This window comes from Cadophora gregata (assembly GCF_030347475.1).
Source record: "Cadophora gregata isolate MNR1 chromosome Unknown scaffold_12, whole genome shotgun sequence".
Classification (NCBI taxonomy): Eukaryota; Fungi; Ascomycota; class Leotiomycetes; order Helotiales; family Ploettnerulaceae; genus Cadophora; species Cadophora gregata.
This window is the reverse complement of record NW_026695935.1, coordinates 1,490,435-1,506,746: the sequence shown is the minus strand read 5'-3', so window position 1 is coordinate 1,506,746 and position 16,312 is coordinate 1,490,435. Positions and strand designations below refer to the sequence as shown.

Below are 16,312 nucleotides of genomic sequence, written 5' to 3'. Positions count from 1 at the left end.
CCTAGCACACGGAGGATTCCCATCACAAGTTCCATCCCGCCCTCTCGTTGCACTCTCCAACTTCATGGAAAACCTCCCAATTTCAGGTTCAAAATAGCAAGAGATCACCCATCAAAGCAACCCAAACAAACAATTCAGCTCATCCACGGTCCAAGCCCCAACCAAGCTTTTTCAAGTCTTGGCATATCCACGAATAAGCTTTCGCATCGCCAGGGACTCTCCTCCCAAGTCCCCCAGTGACAGTCTGCCATTCGTGGAACCCAGATCCCGAACCGCAAACCCTTGTCCATATCAAAATCAAATCAATCTATCTCGCTTCCGTTTCGAACTGGCTATCGTCGAAATGAAGGTTGTTCCGTCTGAAACACTAGGTAGGTTCTCGTCCTATGTGGATCCCCCGCGCTGTCAGAACTACTGCCAGAATCATCAGCTCAAAATTTAAGATACACGACTCGGACGGTGAAATAGCCACAAGCCTAGATCTGAAAGTGGAGATGCTTGTAGATTTCGAGAGAAGGGGAGCTCGAGCTGTGCCAGAACCTCCAACTTTGTGATCTAGCAAGCTTTCTTGAAGGGGCGGCTCTCCGATTGACTTCCACCACTTATATCGCCACGTTGCCAAGTTGTGCGGGGGATCCTGAGCTTCTAGCATTGGCTTCCGGCTTTTCCCAAGGACCTGGTTGCTGATGATGATGAATGCCCTATCTGGAGCACTCTATCTGAGTTGTTGGTTCAAGAAGATACACCCACTTCCTTCATTTTCGCCTGTCGCGCCATGCCGGGTCGCTGCAGGTGATTCGTGGACAAGTGGGGGTCCTTGAATCCCAAAGGCATCGTATCTCAGCTGAATTGTGAGATCGAGAGAAGCCGGATTCCGTGATGCGAGACGGAATAAATTAAGGGCTCATCTATCATCCATGTTTTCTGGATCCTAGGCGTCCCCTCTTCTTCAGGTTCAGGGGAGCTGAACCATGGTATTGAGCGGGAGGGGTGGCCGTCGACATCCCTGCTTGTCATGATTCTCTTCCCCCTCCTGGGCCCTCCTGGGGACATTTAAGACTTTTCCAAGACCATAAAAAGGACTATAGAAAAGACTATAAGAAAGACTTGGCCCAGCCTCATAGACAGTACTTCCAAGATCACCATCTTCCTCACATTCATTCCTACATTCTCCTGTCTATCTTCATCAGCATCTTTTTGCGCGTCTGCTTCCTTTCACAGTACATATACTACATTGCCTTCTGTCATAAAAACATCAACAAACATCAAAATGGTCCACATCTCGGTCCTCGTCAGCCTTTTGGCTACAGCTGCTTCGATCGTCTCTGCTGCACCTGCACCAGCTCCAACTAAGCCAGCAATGCTTGACAAGAGGGCCTCTTGCAGTACGTCTCTACCCAAACCTCCTTAACATCACCAAAAAAGAACTAGACTAACACACCCTGTCCATAGCCTTCTCCGGCTCCTCAGGTGCCACCGCAGTCAGCAAGTCAAAAGCTTCATGTGCTACCATTGTCCTCTCCAACATCGCAGTCCCATCCGGCACCACTCTCGACTTGACCAAGCTCAACAGTGGCACCAAGGTTATCTTCCAGGGTACCACCACTTTCGGTTACGAGGAGTGGTCTGGACCTCTGATCTCAGTTTCGGGAACTAACATTGATGTTTCTGGTGCTTCTGGAAATTGCATTGATGGTGGTGGTGAGAGATGGTGGGACGGAAAGGGTAAGTTCCATCATTCCTGAGTATTCAGACTTGCAATCTCAGTTGAAGAAGAACAAATTGACTTAATGTCCTAGGATCCAATGGTGGAAAGACCAAGCCCAAGTTCTTCTACGCTCACTCTCTCACCTCCTCATCCATCTCCGGCCTCAACTTCAAGAACTCCCCAATTCAACTCATGAGTATTAATGGCGCCAACAGTCTCTCAGTCACCAACATCAAGATGGATAACACAGCTGGTGACTCTGGAGCTCTGGGACACAACACTGATGCTTTCGATGTCGGATCCTCAACTGCCGTGACCATCAGCGGTGCCAACATCCAAAACCAGGATGACTGCCTTGCCATCAACTCCGGCACGTCCATCACCTTCACGGGGGGAACTTGCTCCGGTGGTCACGGCCTCTCAATCGGTAAGTCCATCCAAGTCGCACTTCCTTTCGAAGTCGAACATTCCTGACCAAAACCCCCAAGGTTCCGTCGGCGGCCGCTCCGACAACACCGTCAAAACCATCAGCATCAGCTCCTCCACCATCAAGAACTCCGACAACGGCGTGCGCATCAAGACCGTTTACGGCGCAACCGGCTCCGTCTCAGGCGTCACATACAAGAACATCGTCCTCTCCAACCTCGCCAAGTACGGAATCGTCATCCAGCAAGATTACAAGAATGGTTCCCCAACCGGAACTCCCACCACCGGTGTCCCGATCACCAATCTCGTTGTGTCGGGGATTTCTGGATCCGTCGCCTCGGGCGCTACTAGAGTTTATATTCTTTGCGGAAAGGGATCTTGCTCTAGCTGGAAATGGTCCGGCATTACTTTCACAGGAGGAAAGACTTCTACCAAGTGCACGAACATCCCGAGCGGAGCTTCGTGCTAGATTATCTCTGGCTCTGGCGCTTGAGAGGTCAGTTTAATTTTGTCGCCGTTTAGCGCAAGAGATCTTCCAGAAGGGTCGATGATGTTTAGAAGGGCTCGATGTCCTAATCTTGATAATAAGTACTGGGCAAAGGCGGATGAGCATTTGCTCGCATTCTTGTCAGATATTTATGTTCTAGCTCCATAGCTGGCTAATTGGAATCCGTACTGGATACATTGTTTAAAGCACTCTCTTAGCAGATCCTCGCCATGTTACCGGTTGAGTCCTTCGATTGCGTTGCACTTGATGAATCTGTAGCTCTGTGAGAAGAGGAGTCGAGTCAAGCCAGACACTTGTACTCGCGTCTTAATCACATTTATGGAACGAACTGACGAGAGATATCAGCTGAAAAAGGGCAATTTTTCGAAAAGAACCAATTGAATATGCATCTGGATTGAGCCGGTGTTTATCTCTCGCTTAAATTTATCCGGTCTGGCGATTTCTTTCCCTCCCGTCAATTCCCTCGCACTATCGACATCATCTATCATAAATATATGTGATCTAAGATCAAGCCCTGCGAAATAGTTTGAAACCTCCCGCTCGAACTTCCAAGGCCTGTAGCAATCACATGCTGCCCCTCCACCTACCAAGGTAAGCACTCAAGATGGCAGATGCTACCAACATACATGCTTATCCTCGACAAGTACAAATCTGACGATGAAATGTATTGTCTATATATCCCAAACTCTCCACGAGAACGGAACCCAATAAATTCCACAGATCACCATCAACGAGCAGTCAGAGAATCCACAATATCTAAGCAAAACTACCTACTCATTTATGATCATTGCGCATCACGTGCCACATGTTGTGAACATCAATTCGTCACTTCAGCATATGTCCGTGCTAGAGTAGCTAAGCTTCCAAAGGAGAATGAAATCAACGGGTACAAAGAGATCAGATCAAATCAAAACTGCGTGATTCTCACATAGAAGGTCTCGCAACGCGGAAATAGCGTGGCTTTTCCGCTTTACACCGCTGATGATTGTCATGGTTCAGGTTGGCTGGGAAGCCAGATAGAAGTACAGTTGGGTTTGATTTACATGTCTTGGTGAAGTTTGTAGAGGAGTATGGTCTCATACCAGAAATCGCAGAGGTAATCGAGTGGGAAGAAGCGAAAACAAGCTTTCCGGAAGTGTATGGACAGAGACCTTCTTGAAAAGATCGTCATCAGTGTTCTGAAATGATGAAGTAACTTTGGGGTCTGGGATTGCTTAGCAATGGATATGTGCTGTACTAATTATGTGCTCTTGTAGACAAAATGTAGCAGAAATAGCGACTACTCCATCGCGCAATATGTCCAAAGCAAGTTCAAGCTAGAAACAAAACAATGCCATGAGTTTCAGCTTCAAAGTATGCTTAAGTAAGTGAACTTGCTGTAACCAGCGCCGCACTTTTTTAAGCGCTGAAATTCAACTCCAACAACTTACTCTGAAGCAGTCGCTCCAGATTACCCTCATCTAGACAATATTGTGCAATGTTGAGAGCTTTGTCCGCCCAGTCCTTAGCATTTTGATCATCGCCAGCGCAGTACAAGTCCACCGCTCGGTTGAAAGCTGTTGTTGCCATCCATTCGCATTCCTCTGAAGGGTATGGCTGGTCCGTCTAGGCGTTGTTAGTGTACGCCTTTGGAAGGAAACTTTGCTAGCATACCTCTTCTGACTCTTCTGCAAAGCGATGTGCCTGATCGAGAAGCTCCACTGCAATATCCATGTTATCTGAGATTGTGATCTGAACAAGACACCGTAGATATTTTGCCAGCTTCACAATATCAAATTGATCCATCCCCCACATCTCATTGATTATCCTTTTGATCGTCTGTACCAGTACTTTTCATTGCTGGTTAGCTTGAAGACGAAATGTGTGAGTTGGAGAGACTGACCTGGAGTAGGAGCCTCCGAGCAGAGCACAATGTCGGCCATTATCTCATACACCTGCGTCGACTTGCAAGCACTAGCTTTGAGGATAATCTCGGCAAAGTCATCCCAGGCTTTTAACCTGCAGGCAGCTTCGAAATCAAAAGCAGCAAGGATGGTCAACTTTCGACGGAGGTCTGCTTCTGCTTCCTCCGGTATATTACCCGCCTTTTTCTGAAGCTGCACATCAAAGCTTTCGACATGCTTACGCAGCCTGAGGTAGTTCTGCAATTGGACCTCAACGTTATCTTCGCCACGAGCCAGACTGACCAATGCCGTCGCCGCTGTGAAGTCACAGAACATTTTGCGAAGAGTGAGATCATCAGTAATCTGCTGGGTGATATCCTGTGGATATTGGTCGATGAAATCAATGCAGCAGGCTAGCATTCGGAGTAGATGAAAAGAATCCCAAATAGCGAGGTGTTTGATGGCTAGATTGTAGGAGTTTTTCGAGAACCAGTGAAGTTCGTCGATCGTCCAGATTGCTTCCAGTCCTTTCTTTGACAACCGCGCTCTACGTGCCGCCGCAGAACCTGCCACAGGATCAGTTGCCAGTGGCATTCTGTAATTGATTGTGGTGCTTACCCTTTTCATACATTGTGCACAACTTCTCCAGAGTTGCCTCGAACTCAGCAGAATTATTTTGCTTCTTCGATGCCTCGTCTAGGGCCTGGACCGTCAGCGTAATGGTGAGTCGAAGTAAGGAAGCCAAGTTCACAGACGTTGTTTCGTAAGTGCTCTTCTCGAGGACATGTTGTAAGGCATTGAGAGTGTGACTCTTGTTGCCTGCTTGCTGCGCATCCAAAACACAAGCATACATGAGCTTCGGGTCATCGTTGGAGGTCGAGCTTATGATTTGGAGACATTCGGCAGCCAGTTCCTGCTCGTCGCAACGAACTGCAATTCTGTACATCAGGAATCTTGTCATTGCTTCATTTTGTGCTGCGCTTGGCATCGAAGAGAATATCTCTCGAGCACTTCCTATGTCCTTTCTTGCAAGGGCACAGAGAAGTAATTTTCTGGACCATAATTTAGTATTACCTTTCACGCTTGATCTTCAGGAAACAAACCTTGATAATCGGGCCATATTCAGCTCCCCAGATTTTGCAAATATCTGATGCATTGCCAAACGGCACCACTTCTCTGCTGCATCGTATTGTCCTGAAGTATAATTTAACTCGATACGCTTCCACAAAAGCTACAAAACATGAGCTTAGTAGACCAACAGCAGTCCGAGGGGATGCATACAGTATGTGCTGCAAGAGTGGCTGCTGGGCTTGCTGGTCTCGTTGACTTTGCCACGATGGTGGAGAATAGATCCTCAATCTGCGCCAATGAGTCTGGGCTCTCTCTTTGACTCAAAGCGATCCATAACCTAGTAACCAAGGCTTTTCCAAACCATTCGTCACAGTCTGCCTCTATTATCCGCAATACCAGAAAGTCATCGAGAGCCTTAGAAGCCAGACTCGGACTTTTGTCATTGAGCTTCCGCACGTGAAACATGATCAGCTTGAAGTTGCCATCGTTGAGTATGATCGTTCGAATCATCCGCTGAAGAATCTCTAGATAAGAAACGCTGTCGAAAGCCGCTCCAGTATCGCTGGTCGGAGCGGAAAGAACCTCCAGCTTCAGTAGCAGAACAACCAGCCTGTCTTCTCCGAAATTATTCTCGAGAAGAGTAACAAGGCCTCGAGCTCTTGCTGCTGCCTCAGGTTCTTTCATCGCCAGTAAAGACTTCGTCAAGGACTGCAGAATCGAGTTCCGCAGCTCGATGGCATCCATGCTCAATCGGTCGAGTTCTTGTCCATCTAACACCTCACCTGCTCTTTCAAGCCACTTGACGGCCATGTCGTATTTTTGTTTCGCTAGAAGGTCCCTTCCTATCTTGTATAACACGTCTGCTAGGCTCTCTGCTGTACCAGGGTCGAAGATGTGCTTTGCTGCCATTGACTTGCTGAACATATGGTCTGCCGTCTGGAATTCGCTCTGGTTCCATGACTGTATGGCAGTCAGAGTTACTTCTATCAATGTTTAGGCAAGCTCACATACCACAGCTGTTCTGACAACATAGTACTCTGCCACAAGTCTTTCACACGCCTCCCGGTCTTGGGAGCTCAAATCCGTGATCTTTTGCAAGAGCCCTTCGTACGCACTGACACGTCCTAGGACCTTAATGGCAAGAGCATACTGTTTAGCATCTGCAGAGCTGTCAGCGCATTTTGTGTCGGTGGAGGCATTAAGTATCCACATACCTACGCAATTCTTCCCAGCCTTCAACCCGGTTCTCATCATCCTAGCCAGGTTGCCCCCAGTACTCTTGCCAGCTACATGTGCACAATCGAGCATCAGGAAAGCATATACACGTGCTAGTACCAGTACGATCGGCATGTCCTGTGGCTTGTCTGTGTCGTAATCGCGTCGAAGCCGGGTGCAGAGATTCCAGATCGTCGTTCCAATGCGGTCTAGTTCCTCGCATTTTGATGTTGCTGAGATGGAGAGACTATCGGGGAAGATGGATATTTGCTTTTCGAGCTCCTGGGCTGTCGAGGTTGATATTTTAGAAGCTGCAGCTGCTGGCAAGGCAGCTTCAAGGTCTGCGGCGTAGGCTGCAATCAAGAATCAGAAATGCCGCGGATCACAAGCTAGACACAACTCACAAAGGACAGTCTTCAATCGGTGGTCTTTCTGTGGACCTGAGCGGTTCTTCTCTGGAGCCATGGTGTTGACCTTTGAGTCGGTGCGCGGAAGAAAGGAGTGGGGAGAAAGATGGAAATGTCACCAGAATTTTAGCGAACTTCCCGTCAATTGACTGGAGCGACAGGGCATCGCTCTAGGTGTTTGAAGGTATCTCCAGACAAATTAGAAGAAAACAAAAGAGTAGAAAGTAGAGGATGACGCGAAAGAGACGTTCGATTTTGTTCTGTGAATTGATTTACAAGAGAAATGCAAGAGCTTTAGATATCTTCTCAAGGCTCGGTCCGCCCCGCTGAAGGCGCTGGCCAAACACCTATGAACGCCAACCTACAGTAGCAAGATTTATATGCTTATCACCCTAGCATCTACAAGAAAATTTTGATGATATTAACCATCCTAGCGTTTTACCGGATCCTGTGGCAGGAAATTACCAACAATTAGGGACGGGCTACGATCGAATCAGCAGGGTATCAAAGCCGATATGTAACACTGGGAACTTACATCTTGTGGTCATCTCTTCTTATCGTGAAAGAGAAGCAGCACTTGATCGTGGGATCTTTCGACTGGTCGTCTGGATTCTTTAAGGAGCAGCTTGTCAACAATGCCTTTTGACTCTGATCGAATGCAATGGCCCCAAACTTCTCCCAGTAATTTACGAGTGATTCCTCAGCGAGAATCTCGTGGATCGCAATCTTGCCCTTTCATACGAGTCAGCGACATCCAAGCGGCAGACCGTCACAACTCACATCTCGCAATTGCTCTATCGGCACATGTATCAACTCTGCCATCTCCTTATTACCCCTGAAAATCTCGCCTGTTCGCCGCCAACAACACGCAGGTATAGCCATGCTCGCAAACACACGATCGTATTCCATGAGACTGCGCTCAAACCACATCTCAACATAGATGAGCTCGATATCGGTCAAGGCTTGGACCTTCTCTCGGAATTTAGGCCTGAAACGGTCAAGCTGTCGAAGAATCTTCTGCTTCTGGGCCGCATGCAGATGACTATCCATGTAGGCTGATAATCGCGCGTAGCCTTTCACGTAATTGAATGGCTTCAGCATTCCCGCATCGTACTTCGCTCGGAGTAGCCGCTGCATTCGCTCCTCCGGCGCATCGTTGCCAGTTGGATCTGCGGCTTGGAGGTAGTACTCGCGTGCTTTGTCTGTCGGTATGACGCTCGCCGGCCTAGAAATTGCCCCTGCTTGTGGGTTTCCGGAACTCAGCATCGTTGACGGCTGAGTTCCCGATGGACCAGCATTATTGTTGGAAGCCCCTGGTAACATGGCTCCAGACTGATCGTTGAAGAAGCCGGAGGTATCTTCGGGGAGCAGGGCACCGTCGTCGAGCAAGCTGTTGTTTAGGAAATCGTTCAAGAGGTTGTACTCATTGGTAACTTCTGGCGCGTTGAACATGTACGAGGGGTGGTAGTTATGCATATCTTGAAATTGGTTCTGTGATCCTAGCCAGTCGCTCGAGTATCCGATGACTGTATTGTCAATAAATGGTTTTACCAGAAGGAAAAAGTGGTCTAGGCCTTACACTGGTTGCTGTTGCTATTAAAAGCATTTGCTTGGATGCCCGACACCGGTGAGGGCTGAACGAGCTGTAATGGGCCGCCCTGAGATTGGGAGAGTGCAGCAGTGCCCAACGTGAGGCTATTGTTATCTTGCGATTGTGCTTGAGCTTGGTCGAACGAGCTGTTCATACCGTTGCCGTGGTCTACAGTTCCCTGCTGCACAGGCTCTTGCGGCGACCCATCCTCTTCCGGCGCAGAATTGGTATGTTGGCTCTTCGCCTTCTTCGTGGCCGATTCCGGTTCGCGGGGCTCATCATGGCAAAGGTGTCCGATATTACGCTTTATACAGCGTGCACATGGGCGTTCCTGTGCAACAGGAGAGCAGTTAGTCATGGGACACTGTGTAGCACGAGTAGCTGCATATATTGGAAGGGGCCGTACCAAATCGCATGTCATATGCTACCCAGATACAAATCGAATCAGCTTGTGCCAGAGATTTGCGCATACACACAGATTCCAAGGGAGTGACTCCCTGATAATGTATTTGGGAGCCAATGGCGGACTTACGGATCGGCGACAATACACACAAGCTGCAGGAACGCGCCCTCAGATCAGCAAATGTTTCAGAGGAAGGACTTGAAGCTGCTGGCCGGGCTCGGCTGGCTGGCTGGCTTCTGGTGAAAATACCATGATTAACTTTACGCCTCTTCTTCGGACTCTTGCTTGCGCCAGACGCAGGAGGCGACTTTTGGGGCTTCGCATCCTGCCCATTGCTTGCTCCGTTCTTTTCCATGGCATCGGAGCCTTTGTTATGAGTGTCCCATCGGGTTGCGACAGGCGCCGTTGTGGGAGCAGGTCTCGACCCAACCTGTCCGATTGAAGCTGCCCAAATTCGTCAGCGCAAATCCGTGGACACAGAAAGGGGCTCTTACTACTGCGTGTCTAATTACACAACGTACGAAGGTGCTAGGAGGATTTGCGCATCGATTGTGGTGCTCAACGGCTCAGACGTGGTGTTGATGAATCCAATTCGCGGGGCTCCGGAGCTAGCCTTCAGTGGGCAAGGCAAATGGAGCTGTCAGGCACATCATGCACGCACTTATATTTTGCGACCAATGACTGAAAATTATACATGTGACAAAACCATTTGGGTATTTATAATTGGATATGTGCAGGTGGGTATTTCATCATAACAAGGTGGGTATGCATGCGCATCATCAAATTACAAGGTCGTGTCCATGTCGTCTGTTCCCAAACGCCGAGCCTCCATTCGCATCCTATTCTATCCCACCTATGCTATGCAGCGCAGCCTTGTGGTCGGGTCACAATCAAACCCAATCCAGTCCGTGTACAATCTTTACACTCGCTCTTCTGCGCCTAACATAACATCATCATACAATGAGTTGTCAAGGTGATCAAACAAGGTGGCTTGAACAGCCGCTCTGCTCTTCGCCATTGCTTGTGAGATCCCCTGAACCTGCTTGATATTGCTCTGAATAGAGTCCACGTGACCGTTAAGTTCTTCCATCAGGGCTTTCAGATTCCCGTCGTCTTGGACCTTTAGATCAATTAGCTGAAGGAAAACATTTCTGTAAAGGGCAAACTTACCCCGAGATCCAATGGCTGGAGCTGTCGGTCGACATTGAGACCAATATCACCATTCAATAACTCAGTCTCCCCTAGCGATTCATCTGGTTGCAGGACCGAATGCAACTTTCGAGCAGCTTGATTTCGCACTGAAGCCTCGGACTTTGCATTCGTCTCCAGCTCTGCGAGCAATTCCTTATCTAACTCCAGCTTTGCCAACTCCTTGCTTAATTCTGCCTCAAGCAGCTCGTTCGAATGGAGTGCCGGTGTGAGCTGCGCCTCTAATGCCCGATTGTGATCCAATATCTTCTCAAAATCGAAATCGTCCTCTCGATGGTTCCGTGTGCCAGGTGGGAATGGAAGACCTCTCGAAAACTTCCTTACAAGTTTACGTGCAACTGCTTCTACAGCCGTGCTCGCTTGGGTTTTCTTCCGTTCGTCATTGAGATGAGCAATGACAGGCCTCTGAAGATCACTCAGCAATTGGGCGATGCGATCAATTGCTGTCGGGGGAAGAGCCTCCCATTTGGCCTCAATTGTCTGCCGTAACACGTTTCTGGTGACTGCCTTAAGATGTTGATAGTTGAGCAAGTCCACTTCTGCTTCCGGTGATTTCTCAATTCGCTGGCGTTTGAATGGTGCAGACTCTGCTTCTAGACGATGTCAGTGAAATACAATGCAGTCTTGAGTATTACGTAAACTCACTTTCAAGGCCTTTGCGTTTTCGCGGAGGAGCTTCGACTTGAGGAAAAGTTAAAACTCGATTTGAGCCTTTCTTGTTGGTTTGGGAGGGTGCCGAAGAAGTACCATTAGATTGTCGCGTAGCTTTCTTAGCATCTGTTGATGTTTGAGTAGAGGAAGCACCTTTCTTAGCATGAGAGGTAGTGCCAGAGGGTTTCGATCGCTTTCCGCCAGGAATCTTCGTAAGTTTTGAAGAAGCATGTTCCACCGCAACGACTTCCGATCGTCGATTAGACTTGGTCGTTCTGCTCGAATTTGTCACCCCTGGCTCAGGTACAACTTGATGAGATCCGAGGTCTGATCTTCTCGTCCTCCTTCCCCTGTCCTCAGCTTCAACATCTCCATCTCCGCCTTGCACATTAGACTCGCGAGTCCTCTTGCGTTTGAGATTCTTATCTTGGTACGATGGCTCCTTCTCCACTACATCCGGTTGTCTGTGGCGAGTCCGACCTCGTGCCGGAGTGCTTTCATTTAGCACACTCTCACCCTCTGGCTGGATAATTTCAGCATCGGACTGGCGAGTACGTTTCTTTTTAGGCTCTGGAAGTTCAGGAGCAATCTCTGCTGGTGTTTTCTCTGCAGCAGGCCGACCGCGCTTCTTGGCGATTCGGTTATCCGAAGCTGATGTAGATTTGGCGGGTGACTCAGAAGGAGGAAGTGCTGGTCTCCCGCGCTTCTTTGTGGCATCCAGCAATCGTTCTTCCGGCTGTTTTCTAGCTGATGCCGCAGTATGTCGGCCTCGAGTTGATGACCCGATCTCCTCTCTAGAATTTCCAGACTCCAAGACGTCCTCAACTTGATCCTCAACAGCAGCAAGGGATCGCCGACTTCGTCTTTTTGGCGCTGTGGTGTCTTTGGCCTGCTCTCCCGATAGACCACCAACCTGTTCCTCAGCTTGAGCAGCGGAAGGTCTACCTCTCCTAGTAGGTGCAACCTGCTCTTCACTCCCATCCACAAAATCCTCCTCTGCCACAACAGCGGCCGGCCTCCCCCGTTGCCTCACTGTCATCGCATTTGTCCTATCCGTATCCATCGCTCGGGACGCCTGGCCCAACTTCAATTCCCCCTCCCCAGCACTCGAGCGCCCCCTCCTTGACGGCTTCTCATTATCTGTAGCTTCTTTGACATCAAGGTCCCGGACAGCTTTCTTCTTCGCACCCTGAGCTTTCTCTCCTTCGCCTAGGCCTAAAGCTCTGATATCCGCCTCCCCAGCACTTGAGCGACCCCTCCTCAAAGGTTTCTCTTTCTCCCTGTTCGCAGCACCAATTTTGTTGGATATCCCGGTATCTGCCTCATTTCCCTTCCTCCCTCTATTCCCCGCCGCCATCTTTTCTGTAATGCCCCCTCCACCAGCCGAAGGCCTGCCCCTCTTCTTCTTCTCACTCCCATTCTCTCCCACTTGCATTTCTCTGTCTCCATCTCTTGTACTTGTCGCAGAAGCGTGAGGAGCAGGAGCAGGCTCGGCAACCGTTGGTTTCGCAGCCCACCAGTCCGATGGACGCGAGCGCTGTCGTTTGAGGATTCCGGGTTCTGGGGCCTGTGTTTGAGTGTTTGTCAGACGATGGTCCATTCTAAGTTCCAATCTTTGATGAATATATTGATAGAAATACTGAAATTATACGTACCATTTTGAGGTATTTGGTTATTGGCTCGGTGTTGTGTTCGTTACATGTTGGTGCTGAGGGGTATTGGTTCTTGAGAGTCCGGCAGTCGTTGATCGCGTAACGCGTCACCACCTCAATTGGAAAGTCAATACAGCATGGGCACGTGATATGTCTTAACAGTACAGCGCCTCCACCTGTTCGATGTCACCAAGTTGCCTTCGGTCTCGCGACGTGGCTCAATATTCGTGGTTGCGTTCAATTCCATACAGTTCCTTGGTATAATTACATGATCTAGCTGGTACACATCCCAAGTTGGTATAGATCAATCCCCTTCGTTCCTAGACGCCGAAGATGCTCCTCAACTCCACGCTCCCAAAATATACCAAACATCCATGCCTCACTTCACATCCCGAGATTCCAGCCTATTTAACCTTCATCATGATAGTTTCCAATCCTCTCACAACATCAATCTGCGCCGCCCTCGCCTTCACAGCATTCAGCATCCCTCTATCAAAATCATCCCTGGCCCTCAGCACAGCCTCCACCCAACTAAGCTGCAAATCCCAATAGTCCATTTTGAACGCCGCAAACACCTCCGGAATGACCGCCTTATCGGCCTCAATAAGTTCCAGGAAACGTTCCGTAACTCGCCATTTCTGCTTGATAGCCTCACCAACATCAGGACTGAGGTGGCTGTTCTCAGTGAAAAACTCAAAGGCTGTGGAGACGTCGTTGAAGAGCTTGTCTTTGTACGGGTCTTGACGCTTGAACTTGGCACCTTTGTTGCGCACGCTGGTGAGGTAGCGGACGAGAAGCTCATCGGCGAGTTCCTCGATAAAGATGTCGAGGAGAGAATGATGCAGTACGACTTTGTAGTCGCTGACGTATTCATCAAATGTGACGATCATCTGCTTGATGGCGGTGGTAGAGTACCATCTTGGCGTGAAGAAGTCTGGCATGACGGTTCGGAAGTCCACAGCGAAGACTAGTTGGGCGAACTTGGCTATGCAGTGGGTGCTGAAATCAACATAGACATTCCGTAGATCGGCAATATCGCCATCCACTCTCTCAAGATACTGAGGCGATACCAAAGGCTCGAATTTCTGGCGGAAACTCGTGAGGTATGCAAATCTCCCAGCGTCCTCGTTGTCATCAATGCAAGCTATCTGGTCATTTGCAGTAGCGACGAGCCAATCCTGTAGAGCCGGAAGTAGATCAAGTTCAGGATTAACATAGTACTTGGCTGCCTCCTCGTCAAGCATCTTCTCCCAATTTGCCTGTCTCGTCTTCAGCCGCAGGATCATGGCATCAATCACACCTTCAACAACATCCATGCGCTGTGACGTGCCAGCAGAATCAATCTGCTCTCGCAGCATCCGCCACATGTCGACCAAATTCTTGGTCCGGAAGTACCCATACTCATCAGCATCCAGATTCCCTCCTTCAACACTCCGCTCCATAAAGTCATTCTGCTCAGTCTTGAAGATGCGATCCAGCCATTCGTCCAAGTATTTGATAACGAGCTGTCGGAAATCTCTGACCAGCTCAGGTTCTCGACCATCCAGAACTAGAGGCTTGAGCTCTTCCTGTTTGAAGCCAAGCTTCGCCATTTTTTGGTAGTACTTCTCCGGCCAGTTGAGGATGGAAAGCATGTGTGCGGAATCCGTGTCTGGATCATCAACCATACCGATCAGAAAGTCGTGCATGAGCTGGTGATAAATCTTTCCATACGTCTGGAATATCTTCCACTTCTTGGGCATCAAGGGTACCATGCCCTGCTTGACAGCATTCAAATCGTTGAAGAACCACTTCAGATTTTTGTCTATCCTTGACGGGTCCTCCAGGAAAGCTTGCTTTGACTCGTTGATCTGTTCCTCGGCGTGTATCTGTATGGCCTGTAAGAACTTCTCCTTGTATCCCCTAACCTGCTTCGCTCCATCCGTGATGCTTTGAAACCTAGCAGCCATCTCCTTGTGATCTTTTAGCGCTTCCTGCAGTGCCTTTACTCTCTTATCACTGCTCTCTTCCGCCTCAATGATGACTGACAACCTCACCACCAGCCCATTATTCCCATTGATAAGCACATTAATTAGATTCAGCGCAATTGTTCCAACATGCTCATCGAACCATTCTACGGTTTCCTCCAAACGCGCAAAGTACTCCTCCAGCGTATTCTGCGCACTCGGATCATCCGCCCTCTCGATTTGCTCCATTGCATCATCCCTTATATTCCTCAGCTGCGTCAACTCGTAATGCACAGCTAGCAGGTTCGGCATGTTCTCTGGATCCGCATCGTCCTCCCTCAACAAGGCTTCAATCCGATTCAGTCGATCATTGAAGCTATCCAGATTCATCCGCATGGTCTCGACAGCACTGAAATTCCTGTGCGTCTGGCTGACTAGATTGATATTGGGGAAATCCCTAATCATGTTCTGCGCCTCAGCACAAAGCTTGTCTATCTTCATCATTTCCTCCTTGATGAGCTGCACCGTCCTCTGCCCATCCGTAATCCCATTCATACCCGACTGTGTGATCTCTAATTGCTCTTTCAATCCGCTGCGGAGCTGCGAATCGACCGCGGCCTTCTTTCGTACGTATTCCAGCTTCTTGTCTGGTATCTTGTCCAGATCGTCCGGATGCCGTAGGAGCTCGGCGAGCTTGACGGTCGAGCTGTCCATCGTCATTTCGAAGGCGATGAATGCTGTAAAATGCTGTCTTCCTAGGTAGTTCAAGCCATGCTCGTGTTTGAGAATGTGTCGAGATGTTGCTGTATGTATGGTTTAGCTCGGCTTCGGAATAAGCCGAGCTAGGATGTTGATGATCTTCAAGGAAACTTCGCGACATCAACCACTACCTTTCAACGTCAAGACAGGGCAATCGTCTTCAGGAGACAAGGTACGTCCTCCAGAAACTTGTATTCGACTCTGTCATTAACGGTGAACGTAGTCACAATGTCTTACTTTCGAATAACTCTCATGCGATCAGGCATCGGCCTTACAAAACGAACCCAAGGCGTCCTCAAAGCACTCGGCCTCCGCACACGAATGAAGACCGTCTTCTACCCCGTCACCCCCGAAGTCGCAGGTCAGATAATGAAAGTCAAGGAATTGGTGTCGGTGAGAGAAGTGGACAGGGCGTTGACGGCGCAAGAACTGCGTGCGGAGAGGAAACCAGATCCGGGTTTTTACATGGAGAAAGCAGTACCACGGTGATGGAGGACGGATGGAAGTGTGAAAGACAATGTGTGAGGATTATGGTGTATGCTAGTTGCTGGAAGGAGGTTTTGATCAGACGGGCTATGTGGCGAGAAACATGCTGTCTTATCAAAATGTCGAGCCTCAAAATACAACTTTGCAAGACGGCTCGTTGTACAGAATGGACAGACGGCCTCGAAGGTTCTCAGTTCGTATCAGGCCTTATCGAGATGTAACATACAATGGGAATTTGGGAATTGACTGCGGTCATCAGGGGTAGAGATAGTACTGCCCCTAGGGTTTGATGTACAACTATAGTCAGGATTATACAAAGCCAATGAAGCATCAGAAATCCACCAATGCCCACTACCTACTCTCTCAACACAATAAGGAAAACCATGCCCCGAGTCCA

At 49.0% G+C, this 16,312-nt stretch overlaps 6 protein-coding genes across 6 annotated transcripts; 2 read left to right on the top strand and 4 right to left on the bottom strand.

Annotated features, from left to right (window-relative positions):
- Positions 1-1,270: 1,270 nt before the first annotated feature.
- Positions 1,271-2,603, top strand: PGG1 (Polygalacturonase; the record flags this gene model as incomplete). The annotated part of the gene is made up of 4 exons (XM_058496583.1): positions 1,271-1,385; positions 1,453-1,725; positions 1,800-2,135; positions 2,197-2,603. 4 exons carry the CDS (start codon positions 1,271-1,273, stop codon positions 2,601-2,603), a joined length of 1,131 nt encoding a protein of 376 aa, XP_058353835.1.
- Positions 2,604-4,040: 1,437 nt separating this feature from the next.
- Positions 4,041-7,276, bottom strand: ONS95_003281 (uncharacterized protein; the record flags this gene model as incomplete). Its single annotated transcript, XM_058496582.1, has 9 exons — positions 4,041-4,247; positions 4,296-4,471; positions 4,525-5,091; positions 5,144-5,577; positions 5,629-5,756; positions 5,807-6,556; positions 6,608-6,756; positions 6,811-7,164; positions 7,216-7,276. The coding sequence occupies 9 exons, from the start codon at positions 7,274-7,276 to the stop codon at positions 4,041-4,043; spliced, it is 2,826 nt and encodes a 941-aa protein (XP_058353834.1).
- A 372-nt stretch (positions 7,277-7,648) lies between these two features.
- On the bottom strand, positions 7,649-9,567 carry ONS95_003280 (uncharacterized protein; the record flags this gene model as incomplete). The annotated part of the gene is made up of 7 exons (XM_058496581.1): positions 7,649-7,700; positions 7,754-7,950; positions 7,999-8,744; positions 8,798-9,140; positions 9,216-9,233; positions 9,342-9,364; positions 9,462-9,567. 7 exons carry the CDS (start codon positions 9,565-9,567, stop codon positions 7,649-7,651), a joined length of 1,485 nt encoding a protein of 494 aa, XP_058353833.1.
- A 776-nt stretch (positions 9,568-10,343) lies between these two features.
- ONS95_003279 (uncharacterized protein) lies at positions 10,344-12,730 on the bottom strand (the record flags this gene model as incomplete). The annotated part of the gene is made up of 3 exons (XM_058496580.1): positions 10,344-11,014; positions 11,067-12,639; positions 12,728-12,730. 3 exons carry the CDS (start codon positions 12,728-12,730, stop codon positions 10,344-10,346), a joined length of 2,247 nt encoding a protein of 748 aa, XP_058353832.1.
- Positions 12,731-12,897: 167 nt separating this feature from the next.
- Positions 12,898-15,582, bottom strand: SEC6 (SNARE-binding exocyst subunit S6). The gene has a single exon (XM_058496579.1). The coding sequence runs from the start codon at positions 15,388-15,390 to the stop codon at positions 13,129-13,131; it is 2,262 nt and encodes a 753-aa protein (XP_058353831.1). The 5' UTR covers positions 15,391-15,582; the 3' UTR covers positions 12,898-13,128.
- ONS95_003277 (uncharacterized protein) lies at positions 15,578-16,261 on the top strand. The gene has a single exon (XM_058496578.1). The coding sequence runs from the start codon at positions 15,658-15,660 to the stop codon at positions 15,916-15,918; it is 261 nt and encodes an 86-aa protein (XP_058353830.1). The 5' UTR covers positions 15,578-15,657; the 3' UTR covers positions 15,919-16,261.
- The last annotated feature ends 51 nt before the right edge of the window (positions 16,262-16,312 follow it).